Here is a 22,812-nt window from a genome sequence, read left to right on the forward strand (position 1 = left end):
GCATGGACAGCATAAATATAGGTGAAAACACTGCCTAAAGCTGAACAATGGATGTGGAAAGTTAGCGAAATCTACAAAAAAAAAAAAAAAACAGAAGAGAGAATTTCAAATTAATATGAATTCTGCTCTGCCTGCATATAATAATGACCAGCCTGATATTCTAATCTTCAAGCAAGAATTTCGTGCTGTAAAAACAACAACATAAAACAAACTATGTTTCAGAGATTTTACCGATCACTTAACATGCATTATCCTGTTTGGCTTTAAACTGAAAATATTAATACAGTGGGCAAACTTAAGCCAACTGGTAATGAATGGCATGAAGACTACAGCTGGGACTGAAGGAGATCTGTATTCTTCCCCTGAATGTATGAGTGCAAATTTTAAAGGCAAATAATTCTGCCTAAAAATGCAAATCTTTTTAAATCCTGTGAGTGCAGGCCAGCTCAATTTCTTCTCCGATTACACTTATATATCTAAGTCACTGAAATGGAATTATTCTTGATTTAACCCGGTGTGAGAGAGAGATGAACTCCACATATTTCAAAGATTAATTCGAGGGATTTCCCATTTCTTTCAATTCCTAATTTCTCCCACTAACTACATTTAGTCAGTAATCTCTAGCACGAGCTGTTCTTTCCAGAGCTGATGCTAATGAAGGATATGATTAAAGGTTTATCTCCAGAGGATATGGCAGGAATCAGTTAAGCAATATCCTGCTCTCTCCTGCATCAACCTGAGCTCCATTTGTACACTGCTATGGTGCTGACTGTAGTCTGTAGTTCTCATTTTTCCCTGTATGTGTAAAGCTTAAATGAAATAATACTTAGATGCAAATCACAAATACAGAAACGTATTTAACTCAATCTTCAAACTTTGTAAATGAAAAAAGTCTAGTTCTCCTCTTAATTAAATTGGTTTTATACCCTGCAATTACTTTTATGACACTGATTTTATGGAAATGCCTTCAATGTAACAAATCTGTACCAGAGTCAGGTTATTTCATGAACATCTATTCCAGTGTTGGCTTGCCATCATCTATGAAAAATGATAAAATCATATGTCACATAATCTCTCAACAATTATCACTGGACGTTTGTATTTGATTCCTATCCTGTTGCCTCAGTCTTTTTTTACTGAAAATACGTGGAGAGGAGATTTTTGGTTATGTGGATCTTTGACCTGGCAAGCAAGGTCTTGCATTTTTATTCTCATTAGAAGTAATAGCAAATATCTAGTACGTGCCTAGAATTACTTTGAATTACAGTCCACAACATCAGGAGAACCAAAACGCAAATTAACTCACATTTACGACTTTGGAGGAGAACTACAGCTTGAAGGTGTGGGTTATCTCTCTCTGCTTTACTGAATTTAAGATTCTTGTGCCTTGGCAACATCAAAATAAATATGAAAATTAGAAAAGATGTCTCCCTGACTTTAATGTGTGTGAAACGAGTGCTTGTGGTGGAATTTGCCATTATTTGTGTTTTAAATTGGGCACCATGAATGGGCCTCCCTATTCAGCTTTGTTATTTTACTAAATAGAAGTCTAAACTTTCAGAAGGAAGCCAGTATAAAGAATTTTAAAAAGTATACTATCATATGTTGAATCTTTCAACACTGATACCTTTATCTCTCATCATGACAAAGTGCTGTGTAGTCCGATTTGCCTAGGGCCCAGGCACACCCTCTTTTAGAAGAAGCAAAGAGAATGAAGGGCCATATGTCCCATGACAATGGCTTGCGAAATAAAACATACACGGTGTCAGCTTAAAGTGGAAAATGAAGGAAGTGGCTGCTTTGGACTGCAATTCAACCTTCACAGAGAGAATATAAATTCCCATTTCACACCAGACTTCACAGAATCACATAATGGTTTGGGCTGGAAGGGATTTCAGGGATCGTCAAGTTCCACCCTCCCTGCAGCAGGCACAATTGCCAGCCACTGGATCAAGTACTAGATCAGGTTGCACAGGATCCCATCCAACCTGGCCTTGAGCACTTCTAGGGACATGACATCCACAGCCTCTCTGGGCAGCCTGTGCCAGTTCCTCACCACTCACTCAGTGAAAAACCTCCCACTGACATCTTATCTAAATCTTCCCTCCTTTAGTTTAAAATCATTTCACAATGTCCTATCACTATCTATCTAAGAAGTTCATTTCCCTCCCGTTCATAATCTTTTAAATATTGGAAGGCCATGATGAGGAATCTCCACAGCCTTCTCTTCTCCAGATTGAACAGGCCCAACTCCTTCTGCCTGTCTACACAGGAGTGGTGCTCCAGCCCTTTGATCATCTTTGTGACTCTCCTCTGACCCTCTCCAAAAGCTCCACATCTTTCCTGCGTTAGCAGCCCCAGACTAGGACACAATACACCAAATGGGGCCTTATGAAGCAGAGGAGAGAGAGACAAACACCTCCTTTGCCCTGCTGGCCACCTCTCTTCTGATGCAGCCCAGGATACCAATGGCCTTGTGGGCTACAAGCACACGCTGCTGGTTCATGTTCAGTTTTTCATCAACTAGGACCCCAAGTCCTTCTCAGCAGGGCTACTCTCAAGGAATCCTTCTCCCTGTTTGTGTATTTACCTGGAATTACCTCAACCCAAGTGCAAACCCTTGCACTCTACTTTGTTGAACCCCATTATGTTCATAAGGGCCCACCTTTCAAGTTTATCAAGGTCTCTCTGGATGGCATGCCTTCCTTCTGCCAAATCAATGGCACCAGTTGGCTTGGGGATGTTTTCTGATGCTTTCCCACTTGCTGCTGCAGCAGAGCAATTGAGGCCCCATCTCACTGAACCCTCATGCAGAAAAACAGACTACACCATACACTGAAATATACCTCCTTGGACCTACACATAAAGATCACAGAATCATAGAATCACAGAATTGCTCATGTTGGAATAGACCTTAAGGATCATCAAGTTCAACTGCAACCTAATCATACTACCCTAACAACCCACTGCTAAATCATGTCCCTGAGCACCACATCCGAACAGTTTTTAAATGCATTCAGGGATGGTGACTCCATCACCTGCCTGGGGAGCCTGTTCCAGTGCTTAACAACCCTTTCCAGAAAGAAGTTTTTCCTGATATCCAACCTAAACCTCCCCTGGCACAACTTGAGGCTGTCTCCCCTTGTCCTGTCACCTGCCACCTGTGAAAAGAGACCAACCCCGCTCTCACTGCAATCACCTTTCAGATATTTGAAGAGAGATCTTTAACCCTGCTTCTCAAAGAGTTGAAGCTTTTGCTGTCACATTTAAGTTATGTATGTGGGAAGAGTTTTTTTTTTTTTTTTTAATCTCTTATGTGGCAGTATATGGCAGATATGTCAAAACAGGCACTTCGTGCCCATGAAATGCATTTGCAAAGCTGAAGAGAAAAAAAAATTAAATCTTTGGCAGATACTTTAATCCTCTTTTCTCTAGTATGCAACATGTATGGTGTCATAAAAAACATGAGCGAGGAGCATGCTAGGATTACAAGAAATATGTGAGGAAGTGGCTTCAGTTAAACACTTGACATGTATGACTTGTATAAAGACTGCAAAAGAAAAACCTTGTGCTTACCATTAAGTGTATGGATCAGAGAAGGATTTCTAATAAGTCCCACCATGTTCTCCAACTCTTTAATGCCTCCTGGCATATGCTCTGCATTAATTTTAGACAGCACTGAACCTGTTCATCCATCTGCTCTTTGTCAGTGTTTCTTAAGTATCCCTTCTCATAGCCATATGATCAGCACTTCAGCAAGGTAGACATCTTCTCTGTTATCATATGATGTATTTTGCTCCTTCTCTATTAGATTTATAGATTTCCTTTCACTGAGGGAATGGGCTGAATCAAGTCCTAAGTTCAGCTACTTTTACATATCATAAATAGGGAAAGGACAAGTTGATTCAAACTTTTTCATTGAGTTTAAAGACATAAAAAAATCAATACTGCACTCCCAAGTAGGCTTCAGCATTGAGAATGAAACTTTGGAATGACCTAGCTCTAGATCTTAGCAGAAGTAACCTGTACACAATAAAAATGAGAATCTTGGACACACTCCCACAGGGCAAGAGAACGGGAAAGTTACCCGAAAGGAAATGCAGATCGTTGAGTGAGCATCACATCTCAGTGTCCTAAGCATAAATGGTGTGGAGGAACAATCTCCCTGTTGAAGAATAAAAGCTTAAAAGCTACATCATACCTTGTAGAAGCCATGATGTCTGCAAGGATCTTCCTCAGGGAGGTCTGGCCCTGGGCCACAACTTTGTTGAGCATCCCTGGGTAGGCTTGGGGAGAGTGTGTAGCAGTCACCAGCATGTGACACTACCTGAACTGAGGCAGCTCTGATTTAGCAGTCATAGAAGACAGCATTTAGTGAAGGGCCAGAACACTACAATCTACTGAAGCAAAACTGGGAGCTTATGATCACAAAGGTAAGGTAGAGCTAGTGGTGAAACACAGAACTTTGCTGGTTAACTACACATAGAAATGACATTTGTGTAGTAAAATTAAGCTCTTTTGGTTGAGATCTCAGTGGCATTTCAGACAGTGCTTACAGGTTTGCCATTTGCACAGACATCAAAATAGTCATGGTGATGCTTTTGGAGGACACACAAAAAGCAAATACAAACACGGCTACTAAGTATGAGTATCAGACCATGCCAAGCACTTTTGACTTCCAGAGCTTGGACAATGATTTACTTCATCATGCCCTCAAATATTTCTAACATATGCCACGTTAAAATTGTACAGTCAAACCCAGAAGTGCTAAAAGGTCTAACTGAGAAGTTATATTTGATTGCATAAAGTTTACCATGCAAATGAGGATTATTTATGAAATTAGTTATGTGCAAATGAAGTCTCTGTGTCCAAAACTCTGCATACAATCAGACTTAAAAGGAAAGATAAAAGCAGTTTTGAAAATGCTTTGCTCAGAACAGAACTACTACAGCAGGCTTCTCTGGACACAGTCTTCACATAATCACAGACACACATTCCTCAGTAACCTTTATCATTGCTGATGTGTGAGCACATGCTACTGTAAATACTTGTGTTCCAAGTGCCCTGGATCTCTGGATAGCTTCCTACTATTTAAATGAATAAACATTGGAAAGGAACATCACCATCCTGTCCTTGGTGCACTTTTTTGCCATTTTAATGTACATGTTACGAAGATGCATTTTTCCTTTTACAAATCTGTAAAAAAAAATGAAGAGGCTGAAATAAACCAAATTCCATTAAAGGAAACAAACAAACATATTTAAATTAGTTTGTGCTATGCACAGATGACCAAAAAACTGATTCAGAAATGTAGTCTCTGGTCTGAAGGCAGTGGAAGCTCAGTTTTCCCTAGGCTTGGATCTAACCATTGTAAAATGGTTCCAGCAACTCTCCTTTTTGCTTTTGTTGACAGACAGGGTTTGGGGCCGGGAAGGAAAAAAACGGACAGCCAAGAAATATTTGCAGAGTGGGATTCAATTCAGATGTGGGGAGAAAACTCACTCCACCCTCTGTTAATTTACCCAGGTTTCACAGTACTGGTATGATTCTGTAGAGACAACATCTTTGGTGGTTAAAAGATCCATTCTCCATAGTGTTCATTTGCTCAGAAAATGACAGATTTATATTTAGATATTCTTGGGACTTAAGAGTGTAACTAAAAAAATAATTCTGTGTTCCAACTGGATGCACAAGCTGGCTTTCTTATGAGCAGCAAGCTGTATGAGGGACCCTGGAGGAGCTGGAGATACCACATCCTCAGGTTTCCTCCTCATTCACGCAAAACCTGTGGATTTAATCCGGCAAAACATTAACAGGATCTGGTAGAGTCCAGAATTGTTTTACTAGCCCAATCTGAAATGTTCCACATTTGCTGCTGCCTCCAGCACCCAATTCCAGTGGTTGACGGTGCATAAGATCACTAAGAAAAAGATACACACCTATTTCTGTCTCCTTTCTCTGCGGATCAGCACAGCTCCAGTTGCTGAATCACAGATGGGGAATGCATCAAGTAAAAGCTATTATAAACAGGAAAGTGAAGCCATTTCTGCCAGACCTTCAATAAACTGTCACTACCGCGTGAGGTGCCAAATTTGGCCTGTTTTCCACATCCCTTTATTTTTATCATTTAAATATACTTTTCAACAACAGTGATTATACTCCTATTAAGTAACATTTCTGAGCACTGAAGATACAGCACATGACTGTGCAGATGGAGAACATATGTCACTAATTCCATGTTTATTTACTTAGCAGCCTGGGGTGAGAGTCAGACAGTTTTTGGTTAACTTAAGAGAGCTGAAGCACAAGCAATGGCTCAGGCCAATAATCAGACAATAAAAAGTGGTGCTTTCGCCAATTATTTTTTCACATATTGTGAAACTACCCCAGCTATCCCTGTGTAGAGTTCAGTAAACTGCAGTAATCTTGATGTCAGAGTTTCTACTAAATTCCTGGAATCATTATGGACACCCATGATTTACTGTGAAAAATACCATAAATCCCACTGTCCATTCCTCACACAAAATTCTTAGGAAAACTGACAGGACCCCCTGCATTCTTTTAAAATGATCTGAACTATGTAGATCAAAATAAAGAGTTTTGTTTGTGGAATGTAAGAGTGCTGAGAGAACAACCAGATCAATCTGCTCAGCATTAGCTAATGCTTGCTCAGAAAGTATTCAGAGAAGAGATGTCTTCTCATTCTGTTTCCCCCAGTTTTCCATGTCCCTCTCCCTTCTTGTTTCTTTGTAAGATAGAAACAAAGTTCTTCCTTAAGGATGTATCTGACTCTTGTTGAAGTAGTCAGATGCAGCAGAAGGGTCACCTCAGATTTGAACCAATGTGTTTTAAGTACTTTGTCCTGTGCCCTAACAACCAAGTATGCTTTAACACCACAAAAGCTATTGTAAAAGCCTGACAGCCTGCTGCTGCTGTCAGAAAAGGAGCTGGGAGCAGACAGATTCTTTCACAAACTGCCTGATGCTCAGTCTCTCTGTACATGAAAGTGAAATTGAGCTTTGTGTTGTACTTCTTCAGCTTCTTGTCAGTTTTAAGAGTGTTCTTACCACCTCAAAGATGCAGAATCACTTGCTCAGGACCGCAAGGTCATCTGAATGTTTTAAGAATAAAATGATCTGGTCCACACTTCTGGTGGACCACACTTGTGGTTTTCCCATTCTTAATGCACACCCTTTATTGAGCTTTATTCAGCCACAGACAAGGTTATCTATACCTGCAGAAATGGAGAATGAGAATGAACATGTTCATAGCTGCAACCTGAAGCAAAGAAAACGGTTAAGAATGATAAACTGCTGCTTAATGGAACAAATAAGACTTAGAATTTAAACCACTGTTAGAAAAATAGAAAATCTACTTCTAAACAGCAATTTATTCTAATTAAGTTCACAAAATAATTTATACTGTCTACAAATACCCTACTGTTTTCCGTGTGTTTGAGCCCAGTGTTCTGCATTAACTTCTTGCACTTCTGCAGAATGTAAACAGTTGACAGATGCAAGCAAAAGATGACAAACCACCTCTTAGGCTCTGGAATGCATGAGGCACTGCAATCATTATTTCAATGTAGGAATCCTCCCTAATGTGACTCTAAAAGTAATGGGAATAAATCAACTGCTAACATCAGTGAGGGTGAATAAGACCTTACAGTTAGCTTTGTGAAGTACCACAGTCACAGACGTTGGACTTACTACCTTCAGCACTATGTCGTATTTCAGTCTCAGGGGCAAAAACCAGATACATAACTGCTGTCATCTATCTTGTGCATCTTGAAGGACAGGTAGTAACTGGGGGGACAAGAAGACAGGAAGAGGGCCCTTACATTCTTGGGGTGCTAGATGCCTTCTTGCCATGACAGGGAACAGTCAAGGCTGCTGCTGAAATACTGCTCATGCTGGTGAAGTAATTGGGTAAGTGAAAACAGCAGCAAATCCAGGAGTTTGCATGAGCACAAGACCTAAATGTTAGGTTAGAACTGAGGGCCATGCGAACTGTTCTTGGGGCCACAGAATACCCACTACTGCTTCCAGGAAAACGCTAGTGGTACCCAGGCTTAGACTGCCATTACTGGGGATAAGAACGGAAAAGAGCATCACTTCCATGTACTGAAATAGACAGGAATCAAGGTAACCCTCAACTACGTAATATACCTCACTGTCTGAGGCTGGTATGCTCTCCCCCAGTCAGACTTCTCGTGGTCACTTTACTTCTGTTCTCATGGGTTTGAACTGTGGGCTCAAAGAGGGCTACTCACTTCAGAAAGCTTTGTGTGAACAGGAACATGGCTGCTCGTATTGCTAAAATCCAGACACTAATGAATACCAAGTGTCTTTGCCCTCGTGTACTCTGTGCCATGACATAGCCACCACACCTGCACTGCAAGGGGGGGAGCTCTGTCAAGTGTCTTTGGCCAACTGGGAAAAATATGGATACTCACAGAAGCACTTTGTTTTTAAAATGCTGTTGTATTTTGCAAGGCTGTGTATCTTGAATTCCTATTCAGCAATAATTGAGAGTAAAATTGTACATGAGAGTTTTATTTCTCTGCAACTCAACAACATAAAAGCTGAAGAGAAAGGGATTGGAAACAACTGCATAACTTGTTCCTCACTACACTGGGCAACAGCTTAGATTCTGAAAAGAAGGAAATAAAATATTTGCATTTCAGAAGGCAATATTCTTTACCAAACTGACAAAATAAATGGGACTAGAGGGCCAAAGCATTTTTAGGTATACGAGTCAAAGACTCCATGAGGTATTAATGGAAGTCCAAAAGAAACACCCACTCAACTACATGTAGCAGTTTTGATGAATAACCATGACGTTTAGCAAATTTTCCTTAGGTTCTATGCTGACTTCAAGACTTCTCAGAATAAGGCTACCCAGCCTCCCACTCTCTTGTTCTGTGAACTGCGTAACTCAGAAAAGAAACTTCAGTAGCACTTCATATTCTTGTAGGCAAACCCCTCTTCCATATTCTCTGACTTGAGGACAAAGGCATCACCGTGTCACAGAGGCCAAAAAGGTGCAGAAGGTTTAAACTAGTTGTCTGCTGGATATAAAGGATCCTCTACAATAACATGCTCTGGGCTTGTCTTCTATGGCGTTAAAGTTATTGCAGCAGATTTTAACAGGCTGAAGTTCCTAGGCCTATGCATGTTTCAGAGGATGTTTCGCAGCCAGCAGAGGGGCAAAGCATGAAATGTGGGACAGGTAGAGAAAACATAGGAAGAGGCCAACACTTTCCTCCAAAGCTCCCAGGGTTTTTACACAGACATTAAACTCAGAATATAAATATATTCCTTCAAATTAATGCTACTTAAGGGTGTCCCCAGTCCATGTAGATCTAGGTGTTTTTATGATCCACTATAATACTGACTTTTCCTGTCTCTCCCTAGATACAGGTTTTAATACCACCTGTGTGCATTTCCAGACAAGAATATTTCTGGGGGAGTCAGAACGTAATAAGCTCTCTTCTGTCATAAAACCATAAAAAACAGATCTGAAGGGAAGCCTGAATTCATGAACAGCAGTGTTATGCTATCAACTATTCCGTTCAGCTCTAGCCAGCAAACAGACTGGAACTAGTAACAACAATCTCTGTGAAAAAGAGAACATGCAGAATTAACAGCCACAACGTAGGAAACTTCTTGTACTTTATCTGCTGGCATTCTTTGAGAAACAAACCACACACCACAAGGAGATGGAAGCTTTGTATGGGTGTTTACTATGGCATTTATAAGGGAACACCCTTTGCTTGAACTTTATGGGTTTCAGATTCACTTATTTTTTAGCTTTCCTCAGAGTGTTTCTTTTGTTCTCACGGAAAAAAGAAAAAACAACAAAACAATAAAACTAGCAGATTTGCCTCATAGCCAGGAGAAGGAGCCAGATCTTAGTTGTCACAAAAGCATTCAGCTTTGCATAAGATCAGTACAGCTGCATACACCTACACAGATGGAGATTTTGCTATTCATAATGTAAGACCACAATGTAGTACTTAATGATGTTGTTTTGTCTTTCAAACCTGCCAGTTTCACTAAACCACAAGAACACAATTAGATTATACAGCTAACTATATTATACCAACTTCTGTAAAATTAAATCTTCCTCAGCTTCCCACCATTAAAATATCCATTCATTCTTCCCATTCTTGTGGATGAAAATAACAGAGGAAAACACTTTTTAATTTGAAAGAAAAAAAAGCAGATTGGGTAGATAAAAATGAACTGCTCCCACTACCTTCAGATGTGAGACTAGCTAAAACATCTGCACTGGAAGTACGCGTTGCTGGTCCGGCTTTGTTTTGCATGGTAACAAATGAAACCCTAAGGTTTTGGCCTGAAGAGGCTCCCATTTTTGTGGAGCGTCCTGATCTCTGCATTCAGCAAAACACCAACAAAACCAGGAGAAATCAATTTCCTGTTTGATGAAACCGATCTGTGTTGTTGCTTTCTCAATCCCAAAAGACCTCACCACACTCCTCCATACAGTCTGCACTGCTTCTGGGTGAGAAGGTTGGGCCATCTGCAGTAGATTTTAGGGTGACAGAAGAAAACAAGGATGCTTACAAGGCAGCTAATTAAACTGTTCCCATTCATTCCAACTGCTGAGTATCTGACAGATTAACCTTATAACATGTCTGCAACCTGCCTGCCCTAACCCTACTCCATGTCAAGTGGGTTTTAATCCCCTTTTCATCCTGGTCTTTTTTGCAGCACACTCTCCTTGCTGCTCATTGTCTTTGTTGGAGTGTGATGTACTTCTGCACTCCCATGTCTGAAGAAACAGAGAATGGGCACAATGGGAAGAAGTCCAAAGCATAGCTCCAGAAAACAGAGTACAGAAGAGGTAAGAGGAAAGCCAATCTGTTCCTTCTTGCTGCTGCATTTCCTCTCTTACACGGGTGGGAGTCAGAGAAAAGGTAGCAGGAGAAAGGTCTGTATCACCTTTTGACTGAGTGATGAATGAACCACGTACAATTCATCCAATTTCAGATGCAGAGACACACTGAGTGCCTGATTTTGTCACATTACGAGCCATGCTCCAGTTTGGTTAAGTGAATCAGCTTTGACAAAGCTTTGAGAGCAACTTAATGACGTTAGGAATTCCAACACCTTGTCACAACTTCACAGGCATAAAAATAAAGACTAAACCTTATGTGCTAACTATAGCACAAATTAAGCCCTGGGAATGTTTTAAGTACTTAAAGCTGGGAGACACTAGGCACAAAATAGGTAATCAAATTCAAAGTTTTTTCATCCCTCTCCTCACTTCAACAATGAACAATCTTTGCTCCATACTGCCATCTTCCTCTATCTCTTCTGCACTCTTTCAGGAATTTTCATTTTTTCTTCTGCAATGAAAGCTACTTAAAGGCTCACAGAATGCTAAAGTATCTGCTTTCCATCTGCAAGACTGGCGCAAGTTCAGCAATACGTGTGCATGTATTTGCGCCTATGAAAACATCTTGGCTATGTGTTTCTGAAAAGGTGTTTAAGGCAAGATGACACCATGTAATCCGTATGAGTAACAGAATAATGTTGCAGTGAAGACCTTTTAATTATTCCAATAATTAAATGCCTGGCATGGTGCGAGTCCTAACTCTGCTTAGAGGTGATTCTCAAATCTAGAAGACAAGCCAGAGGCTTATCGAATGCCTACGCTAGAACTGTATGTGCCTAAACTGTGTCAAAATATGGAGACTGATGAATTTTTCAGGCAATTAAAGGTGGTCAACACAAAGTTTGCAAACCATCATTTAACCTAGGACTGTACAGCTGGAGAAGGATGTTTTCTCATCATAAAAACTCCAACCGCGTAAAATCACACTGGAGGTAAGACAGCCTGCTTTTTATCCTGCCTATGGACTGAAGGCCATGTTCAGGCTTAAGATGAAAACTTCTACAGTCAGTTCACAAAAAGCCAAAACTACCTGTGCTGTATTTACACTTGCAGCCTTTGTTGAAATGGCCACCTGCAATGGCTATACTGTGGCCAGAGGACAGCTCGGGCACTCCAGAAGCAGCCCAAGTCAGGTCAGCACAGAAAGCTGGACTTCATTTCTATGTCAGTGTCTATTTCTATTCAGAGCGTGGCTTCTGCATCTTTCAAGCCTCCAGATGGCAGCTTTTTCTCCTCTAATTGCACATATGAACTTTGGCCAGAGGCTTTATTTGCCTGACACTCCAAGGTGACCAGGACAAGACATTTCCAAGAGAAGAGAAAAAAAGGGTAAATTGTGCTTCAGTTCCCAGTTTTCTCTCACACCTATGTCTGTTTTGGTACTGAAAGTTTTTTTCTAAAGCTTCAGATGACAAACATTGGGACAGGACGATAGATTTATAATACCGTGTGCAAACCTAAAAATTACACCTCTGTTTTTTTTTCTGGTCTGTAGAGGGTCTTCAACTTTACCCTACAACTTTGCTTTTAAAGAATTCCCTCAGAAATTGTGCAGGTATACAGAGAAAAATTTACTGTTTGTGGGTTTTGGTTATTTTTAGTTTTGTTTCCCTGCTACAGTTCAATTTTAAATGCAACGGAAACAAGCTAAATATTGTAGAATTATACGAATTCCTTACCAATGAAACACCATTGTCTATGCTAGCTATTATGTTACATAACCATTTTACTTTTGGAACACAAGATGCATACAAATTGGTACATAAGGCCTGGGGAAGAGAGAAAAATGAGTCACTCAGCTCTAAGGACTTGATCCAAGCTTCATTAACATTACTGGTAATACTCCTATTCACTTCCATGGTCTTATAAAATCTCTGAATATGGCTATAAAACACCAGTAGCTGCACAGGTTATTTTTTTCACTGAGAAAGCTTGTAGCAAATTGATCAATAAAAGTTCTATTTTTACAGTTGTCAAAGTCATTGGTAAGATGTCAACATTCTCACATTTCTGCAATGGTTTAAAAAGCCCAGTGTCTGACTTAAAGAGTTTTTCTGAAGGATTTAAGATAGATTAAAATTCAATTTTGGAAACGATGAGGCTCACATACCTTAAAAAGAAGAGCAATCTTCCACCAAATTAAAGGAAAAGCCCAGGCAAGTATGATCTGACCCATCTCAGCTGTGAATAATTAGATCCCCAATGAAAGAAATAAAATCTCAACCTCATCATTCCCTCCCTACTTTTATTTATACATTTTTTACTTTAAAAAAATGGTTTTCCTACTGTTTCTTTTCAAATGCATAGGGAAAGCAGATGAGAGGTTTTATGTTGCTATAAAAAACAATTCAGTAATTGAGCAAACCTGTTATGACTTCATATGCACTGTGCTTTATGAACATTTTCTACATCACCCTGCAATTACAAGGCTACAAGGCTTTGAGAAGTAAACTCAGCAAAAGCACCTTCCTCTACCAGAAATGTCCAACCTTCATCAAGCAGGCTGTACAGGGTGCACGGCACACAAACTAGCTGGTGCTGGAAACCACTTAAAATGCAAGCAAAACTAGACACTAGGAACTTTTCATCTTTGTCATTTCCTACAAAAAGAAACACCTTGAGGTGTTTCTCATGGATTCTATGAGGATTTTACTGGCATTATGATTTTTAATTAACTAAAAAGAACGTACCTCTATTCTGTGCTCCATTTTGAGACATCTTAGAATATCCACATTCTATTTTATTCACTCTTTGCTTTTCTTCCTACCATCACAAACAGGAGAATCTGTATCTGAAACTCCAAAAGCAAGCAGGAAACTGTGCTACCGGAGCCAAATTTTTGAGAAAGTGGATTTCAGTGTAAAAAATCTGGAAGAACAGAACTACGTGCTTCCAGAAGTTTTATTTTCCAAACAAAATATATATTAAGGCAATTTTTTTTTAGCTTTTATGTGAACAATAATTATGAGTGTTTTTACATTCATTTATATGGTCGTAAACATTTTTTGAAGAAAACTGACTTTAGACTAAACTTCCACACCATTACTGATAGTACTTGTCATTTCCTAATCCGCATTTCTCATCCACTTACCTTTCAGCATACACACGACACAACCACATCCATTTAGATTTCTTCTGTACTTACCCATCACGGTGTTATGATACCTTCACTAGAAAAACAAACTCACTTACATTTCTTTTGTACCTATCCATCATGATGTTATGCTCAAACTGTAATTCGTAAGGAGCCAAACAAGATTTATAAGAAAAAGTATACAGAATGACAGTGAGGAATGGTTTTGCCAGTATTAATTAAACATCAATTTACTGTTACTTAGTCATTGGTATTTTGCATCTTTTCCTTGGTTTAGGTTGCTGCCTTCTTGTTTTCTCTTCTCCTTTCATGACAGATGTTAACACAGTATATTCATGATAGATGAATATAGATGATAGATGATAGATCCCCTGTGTATTTTAAAAGGCAAAAAGCCACTAAAGAGACTATAACATAAGGCTCCACTGGGAGAATCATTTTTTTAAAATGAATAGATTACAAGTCAAAGACTAACATACAAGAAAGTATCTCATCTCCCATGGGTGACAGAAAGGGTATCATAATTGCAATGCAATAATTAAAGGAGCGTATTCCTAGTAGACAGCTGTTACACTAGGAGAAAGGACTCGTCAGGCAAGCTGTTCTGTTTCTAGGTAAGTCTCGCGCCAATTCTTTCCAAACTGTCCAGATTTTGTAAACATTAATTAATGCTTCATTAGGCATGTACGTCTCAACTTCCTTATCCAGCTGTAATCCCAGTTTTTCCAGTTTATCTAGTCTAAAATGTTTATTCGCTTTTTTTGCTTTTTGTGTATCAAGATTTGAAGGCTTGTATGGCACAAGGAAACACAACAGCAACCATTTGGCATTTTCCTTAATGAGATATTCCTTCTTCAGTATGTCTGAAGAAGGCAGCAGAAGCCGCCTTTCAGTGAGAGCTAAGCTAGAACTGAAGAGAATTTTTTCTGATTTAGAAATTAAAAACAAAGGACAGAAAAGAAACCAGAACAAAATCTTACCCTGCTTTAAGATATAGATTCAATGCACGCAAGCATGAAATGGCACTGCCTTACGAGACATAAGAAACTAAATTCTAAGACCCATAAAATCTACAGTTCTGTGAACCAAGCCAGCCTTTCAAATTCAACAGGCAAATTCAGCCTGATACTTTAATGTGGCTAGAGACATATCCTATAATCTTCTCTTCACACTCCTTTTCCGACTCCCTTTTCTCTTACACTGTCAATTACCAAGCAGTATCTCAGAGTGCTGCTAGTGATTCTCCTCCAGATCCCATGATAGTTACACATTCAAGTGTGTATGTTGTATACATGTTGAACATACTATGTACGTCTGTTGTGACGCTGAGTACAGATGCCTAATCATTTGGAAAGATCTTGTAATCTTAAAGAAAGTTTCCAAACACAGTGTGACAAATTCAAAACAGTTGACAAAACTTCAGCCAGCCAGGACCTCCTACCAAGTAGCTAAAGATCCACTTCTCAAAAAGGTGTATGGAGACCCAGCTTTCATGCAGGTAGAAGCACCTGTGGAAAAGAAGGATGCACCGTAGCAGAACACATGTTTTGCTGTGACTAGGCCACTCCAGTCACCACTGGAATTACAGATCTTCCTGTCTCACTAAGTAGAGCACTGCTAGCAATACATTAAACACAAAACTTTTTTTTTTCTTTTTAACCTAGGAAGCTGTCCAACTCATGATAGTCAGATTTTGCTTTGCATTCTCAAAAGAAAAAATCCTGGACATCTCACGGGGAAAAAAGCTCAGATGAAAACTGGGTCCAAAATCCAAGAAACCATAAAACGCAAAATATAATCCCCTACCCCCTGCCTTGCTGGAATTACGTTCCTTCAAAATTTTCACTCTTTTCAGAGAATATGTTTGGTGTTCACATGACTTCACACTTCACTGGAAAGGCTCTTCACAGGTCTAATCGATGTACTGTTATGTAGGCAAAACCGTTGGCCTGGTGGCTATGCCAATGGTAACTGATACCGCTACGTACTCATGAAAACTGCAAAGCTTTGGCAACCTACTGAACATTTATACATGCAATGAAATTCTACATTTCAGTAATTATACACAAGTATTCAAAAATCAAAAGATTTCTGTATTCAAAAGATCAAAAATAAACAAGATGGAGTAACTAGCAAAGACCGTAAGTACTTCAATTAATTGTTCTGCCCTGCCAACTGTACGTCGTCTTCATGGATACTCTGTGTTGCAAAAATTGGGTCCATGTGTTTGATGAAAGGAATCTTTCCCCATAACTGTGGTTCTAATTAGGAGGTAAAAAACGAGATAAGCATCATGGGTTTTAGTTGTCCCATCACAACTCTACAAGGTCATCCAATCCAACATCCCACTTGCCACAAAAAAAAGAACCTCTTTCTTTGGAGAGACTTGCTGAAAAAAAAATTGTGGAAAAAGGCTGTGGAAAAGACATACTACTTACCTCCCTAAGATAGACAAGATGCAAATGAAGATCTGGACATTTGATCTAGCTTTCCATGGAAAAAGCAGATGCCTTTAATAGCTCACCCTCTTATTGATGGAATGGAAAAAAACACCTTAGACAGTGGAAGTCACAGATTTATTTTTGCTGACCTCAGTACCATTGTTTGGCTGTATCTAGCTTGAAACTTTTGTAATGAAGGCCAGAAAAAAAAAAGTGATGGCATAATGAAGAAAAGGTATTTATATACTCTACAATAACTGGGACTGCTTTTGATACTGCCCCTGTTCTTCCTCTTCCTCCCTTCTTTTCTCTTAATTGTCACAGATATCCCTGGCTGTATGAGGTTCCTTATGTGCGCCAAAAGGCTTCTGTCTTTTTTCTTATAAAGTAGAGAAGGGTCAGTCTGTTCTACTTTCTGTGGCACATGATCAACAATATTACAAAGAACAGGAGGGATACACTGAAGCCAATTTCTGCTCTACAGCACAAAACAAGTGGCTCCTATTTTACTGTATGGAAGATTTCTAGAGGGTGTTCTCAGGTAATCAGGAAAGACAATACTGTCATGACTTGTAGACAGTTATCTTGGTGTCTCACATTTAAAACCATAAACAACTATGAAGTGGCAAGAGGCAAAAGCACAAGGGCATAGAGAAAATAACAACAGAAAATAACCAAAATACCAAAAGGAACAGATTGCAGAAGGAGAACAATTTCCTACACTAATGAAAAATCCTTAAAAGTCCTCACTGCATTAAGTAGACAGAGGCTAGTATGGTATCTGCATGATTAACCAATCAAAAGCTAAAAGCAGTCCAATTAAAATATGCTCTGTCAATGTAAAGTCTCCAGGAGTCCTCCTGCACACTACATAGTGAAGAAAATTTAAGAGGCATTCTTAAGATTCCTTCTCCCTTACAAATCCACAGCAATCCTCAGCTGGGAAATGTTAAAAAAAAATGAGCTGGAATCCTTTTCAGAATAGAAGATTTCAAAATATGTTCTTTTCCCTTTACAGAACATGTTGCTTTGTGTTTCTGCCTCAAAGATGAGCTGTACTCAGCTCTGGCGAGGCTGCATCTCAAATACAGTGTTAAGTTTTGGGCCCCTTACTATAAGAAAGACATCAAGGCCCTACAATGTGTACAGAGGAGGGCCATGAAAATGGTGAGGGGTCTGGAGCACAAGTTTTGTGAGGAGCGGCTGAGGGAACTGGGATTGTTTAGTCTGCAGAAGAAGATGCTCAGAGGAGACCTTCCTGCACTCTACAACTCCTGTGGCAAGGCGGGACTTGGCCTCTTCTCTCTGGTAACAGCGATAAGATGAGGGGGAATGCAGCAGGGGAGATTCAGGTTGAACATTAGGAAAAAATTCTTCTCTAAAAGAGTGGTCAGGCACTGGAAGGAACAGGCTGACAAGGGAGGTGGTTGAGTCACCATCCCTAGAGGTGTTCAAGAAACATGTAGATGTGATACTAAGGAACATGGTTTAATGGGCAATACTGGCGGTAAGTAGACAGTAGGACTAGATGATCTTAGAGGTCTTTTCTAATCTCAATGATTCTGTAATTCTATGATTCCAGTTGAACACAGCAGACACATTTAAAACTACAGGCTTGAACAGTTATTCAGGTGAAATTCTGCCTAACAGTTATTCAGATCAAATTCTCCCTAAAATATATGTATGCATCTCTCATTACCTTCACATATACAGCACATGGCTGCAATCATCAGTTTATTTGTGGTGTATCTACTATCAACTCCTTTTTAAAACTCACTTTACAAACAACTGATGATTATGTCGAAGTGAAACTTTCCTCTGCAGTTGTCAAATACTCGAAGAAGTTAGACTTTTTAACATTTCTGATGACACTCAAAAGATAAGCTCAAACAATCAGAAGTTCCTTTCGTACAGGAAAAGTAGCATTAACTCTAAAATGTCAGTACCTCTATCTTCAAGAATAGCTCAAAATATTTTTTAATAATACAGACTATTGATAGAGACAGAAATTATGAGTTTATGTTGTTCAGTAGGTCACTAGGTCATTCAAACCGAGGTGAAGGAAATTGACTAGTATTCCAGAAGAAAAATAAAGATGAAAATTTTAATTTGTTAAAAAAAAATTGAGTAACATCTGGAAATAAACAAAATGCAATACTGTATTTTCGCTAAGAGTTAAGTGAGGACACAAGGAAGCTCTGCCACTGACATAAAATAACATTCCGATCCAATGCCTCAATGACCCCACTACATCCCTCTATGCATCTTTCAATCAAAACCCTATCAAGTCCTGCATATTTACTTACTTCTCTTTTAATACAAATCAAAGGAAAGATGCCCCAAAGCCACAAGGTAAACTATCTCAAGTTGTGATAATCAACAAAGAGCATAACATAACTCATAAACTTCCCAGTGCAAACACTGTAGTATCTCATTTCTTTCTTGCATTGGTGGCAGACAATACCTTTGTGCTTAGGTATAATCTTGATTCCCCTATTGTATTGTTTTATTACTCTTAGTGCAGAAAAACAGCCATTGCAGTCTCCATTAAACCATCCCCTGAAGGCATTTTTCAGCTCCTAGTCACAAACCTGTCTGTGACTATCCTTTAAGCAGATCTAGCAACTCCTGCTAGTTACATCAATAGATGCTCTACACGCAAAAAAAACTGCATTCAACAAACCAGCACAGCCCTCATAAACAGCTATACAACCACGATCCATCGATCCAACAAATGGCTTGCATATCATGAGGAAACATCTGATGAGAATAGTGATGATGCATGAAGAGTGCAAGTGAGATTATGAGGACAAAAGCAAGACTGCTATGAATGGTGTTTCATTCCTAGTTGAGAATTACTTTATTCCTTCTATCCAGTTCATGAACAAATATAATAGAGTTGAGGTATATTGAGTTTTGACATTTTTGTCCCATAAAAATCAACAGCTGGAGAAAACCTGCATATATGTTCCTATAAACCAAGCTTCCCTTCACTTACAATCACTGCACTATGTGAATATGTATTTCATCATTTTATATTGATTGCATGAAGACTTTCAAGCGAATTCATAAACACTCGTAAAAGGAAACTGCATACTGAAACCTGTTATTTATTTGTCTATCTATATTCTTATTAAACAAAGACATCTAGTATGCCACTGGGCTGAAACACAACTCCACTGAAGACCAGTGGCTCAGCTTTCCATTGCATTTCCCCAGGAAATTGTATCTATTAATAAAAAAAATAAATAAATCCAGTCCTCTGTCTAGTAATATAGCCTTTCATTTTTGCTATGAACAACTTTGCAGGGAATTCAGAGAGCCAGACTTCTATGCTTTTTGCCTCCAAGTTTTTACTCTAACATGCAGTAAAGACCAGTAAACTGCAGGTTTACGTCAACTGTGGACTTTGAATATTATTAAGAGGACTGGTCCAAAAGCAGTAATAAGAACGGTCTTAGCAAAATGTGATAACAAATTTGTATTTAGTGACCGAAATGCCTTCTTCCTCTTTAGCAAATAAGCTTTGATGTGAGAGAGTTAAAAGATGTTTACTTGACTGTAGCATTCACTAAGGATTTGTTCTGCAAAGATCCATATAGTCAGCCCCTCTACAAATAAGAAAAGCCTGTGCAAGTTCAGAAAGTAATCAGTAAAATTAATGCCTGAAAATATGTCCAAGAGCTCCTAAATGCAGCAGATACAATCTCAGATTCAGTGAATCTGAAGTCACAAATTTCTGCTGTTTACCATTCTAAGGGGTGTTTTACTATGTCAGAACATTTGCCCGACTCTTGTGTTCTCTGTGCACCTCTTTTGGCTGCTGCTCAGGGTAAATAGTGGTTGAGTTTGACAACTACAACTCTTCTACATCTTTAGCCAGAAACAGTTATCCAAAAGCTACAAATGCATTCTGATTCAGGTTCATAATCTTAACTCAAAAAAAAACAGACCTCCCCAGACTGGATTAGCTATATACCCAGGGCACAGAGAGAAACCCAAGCACAGAGAGAAGACTCACCTGTGCACTCATGCTGTAGTCCTTTCCCATAGTATCCTTTTTCACAGATGCACTCAAACTGGCCAGTGTGAGTGCCACATTTACAGCTTGCCATGATGTCGCAGCAGTTCTCATTCGCCTCACAGAGATATGAACAGTGTGATATATCTTCTTGGATATAACTACCAGAAGGCAGGTCTGAAATAATACCAATTTATTAATTAAAAACTCCAATCCCAAATTCCCTAAGAGTATCACGTTATGTAATTAGTGTAATGTTTCTGCAAAAGTTCTAAGCTCTAGTGATGGCAGCATAAAATATACCATTGCACAATATAAAAAAACCTGTTCTTATTCTGGAAAAATGCCTGCTGAGACCAGTGGTATAGAGATTCTCAAGTTTTCTAACACAGTCAGAAGACAGTCTCACTCCATACAGAAGCTGCTGAGATAGCCTGTCCTGGTGGATGCTCTCAGTGGCATAAGAAGAGTATTTGGTCACAGAATACATAACTAGTTGGTCACATAAAAAAGAATAAATCTTTCCTTTCCTGCATTCACAAAAAACAATTGAACTTTAACTGGAACAAACAGAACAGCAGTAAAGCACACTACTTATGTAAAACTAGCATTCTTTTTAAAATTCAATACAGCAAATAAATACAGCAGCTAGTCTGACACATGTGCCATGTCTCATTCAAGCAGCACTGGCTCTCATGCAAAGGTCTACTAGTGTTCTCACTTGCTAAACTTCCATTTTTCATAAAGGCCTTTTCAGAATAAAGTATTTTCAAAAAGGATATAAGTTAGTTCAAACTCTTTCCATCTCTTGCTCTTTCCAGTGCTATTGAATATGTAAGGCCATAGAAACAGATCATGTTTACCTTTATACATAGGAATCTAATCTTTTTCTCAACAAGCTAGCTTTTTTTGGAATGTAAAACACCAAAACTAGTAAGGCTAGCCGTAAGGTATGTACTGAGGGCCTCTTTTTGACAATCATGTAGCTAACTACAAGGTTCATCTAGTCAAACAAAACTTACATTGGGCCAAGACCATAGTGTGTTCTTCCTTGGACAAAATGAAGAGTAGGATGGAAGTACAGATATACCAGTGAAGAGCATTTAGGTCACATTTCGTTGATGGTGAGTTAGTCAAACTAATAGTTCATCATTTTACCTGAAGAATGAACATCTCTATTTGAAAGTTAGAGGAGAACAGAAAAAAACAAAGGAATCTACACTACATGAAGTGCAGTTACAAGACAGTACCGGAGATCTTTACATTTAGCCCTATGCTCTCTGTAGGACTTCTGAAGTTAATACCTTCATGAAGAGCCCTGCGTGCCAGAGCTTCAAACTCTGTAAAACTGTGAAGAAGGTAACAGTGATCTTCTTTTGGATGGGAAGCCATGTCATTCAGTTCTCGGATATTCCCTTGCCATATCCCGAAGGTGAAGATCTCCACTCCAAATTCACGCAAGGATGCTGCAATGGGTCTTGGGTCTCCACCATTGGAATATCCATCAGTAATGAGAAATATCACCTTTGTGGAATTTCCGCGGGCATGTCGCAGTATTTGCTGGAAGAGAAAATGAAATGGCACACCTCAGGAAAGTGTTAGCAGCCGCTGAGTTGAATACTGCCTTCCTAACAATTCAGCTCCTTTCACTTGGCTTGTGCAGCTAGTTTTAGTCTTTGCAAGACTACTCACCATAGCAAAGAAAAACCATCTACAAGTTGAGATTGTGGTTAGACAATGTTAAACACTGACTCACACTTCAGATGGCCCAAGTCTGTCCTATCACAACTGCGAAATCATGACATGATCTGAAATGAGACACTTTCACATTGATTGGTCAAGTCAACCATGCATCAGACAAAAACAATCCTGATCAGTCTTTCAGCAATTTGGTTCAGTCTGTAGTTTGAATGGACAAAATACTGAAAACCTAGTGTGAGACCCAAAGGACAAAAGTTCAGATGCTGACAGCCATCTCAGTGCCATGGCAGTGATGTGGATGGGGGGGACGTGGATATCAGCTGGCAAGCTGGTCAGTATCTTTCTGTTTGGCACACAAAAGCCACTTGGTTCCAAGCTTGCCAGTTTTGCCATACAGGGAAGAGAAAAACTCAAACCATACCATAAAGATTCTCATTATCATGGCTTTCAGTATGTGGCCAATGGACAAATCCCTTCATAAGGGATAACTAAGAGAAACAATTTTGTTTTTATTAAGGGTTATTTGGCTCAAAAAAGCCACCGACATATTAAAAAAATATTGTAGGGATGAACATATCAGCAAAAGTCAAAGAATGGATCAAAAGCATATATATAGATCTTGAAAAGATCTC

At 39.2% G+C, this 22,812-nt stretch overlaps 1 protein-coding gene across 3 annotated transcripts in view; it reads right to left on the minus strand.

The window, feature by feature from the left end:
* SVEP1 (sushi, von Willebrand factor type A, EGF and pentraxin domain containing 1) overlaps positions 1 to 22,812 on the minus strand; it is a 131,992-nt gene that overhangs the window by 88,094 nt on the left and 21,086 nt on the right. For all 3 annotated transcript variants that reach the window (XM_021380246.1, XM_021380247.1, XM_021380248.1), the window contains exons 2-3: positions 21,784 to 22,039; positions 20,480 to 20,656 (exon numbers count right to left, since the gene is read on the minus strand). In XM_021380246.1, the coding sequence (XP_021235921.1) occupies positions 20,480 to 20,656; positions 21,784 to 22,039 (433 nt within the window). The remainder of the gene's footprint in view (positions 1 to 20,479; positions 20,657 to 21,783; positions 22,040 to 22,812) is intronic.

The sequence above is a fragment of the Numida meleagris genome, chromosome Z, assembly GCF_002078875.1.
Source record: "Numida meleagris isolate 19003 breed g44 Domestic line chromosome Z, NumMel1.0, whole genome shotgun sequence".
Lineage (NCBI taxonomy): Eukaryota > Metazoa > Chordata > Aves > Galliformes > Numididae > Numida > Numida meleagris.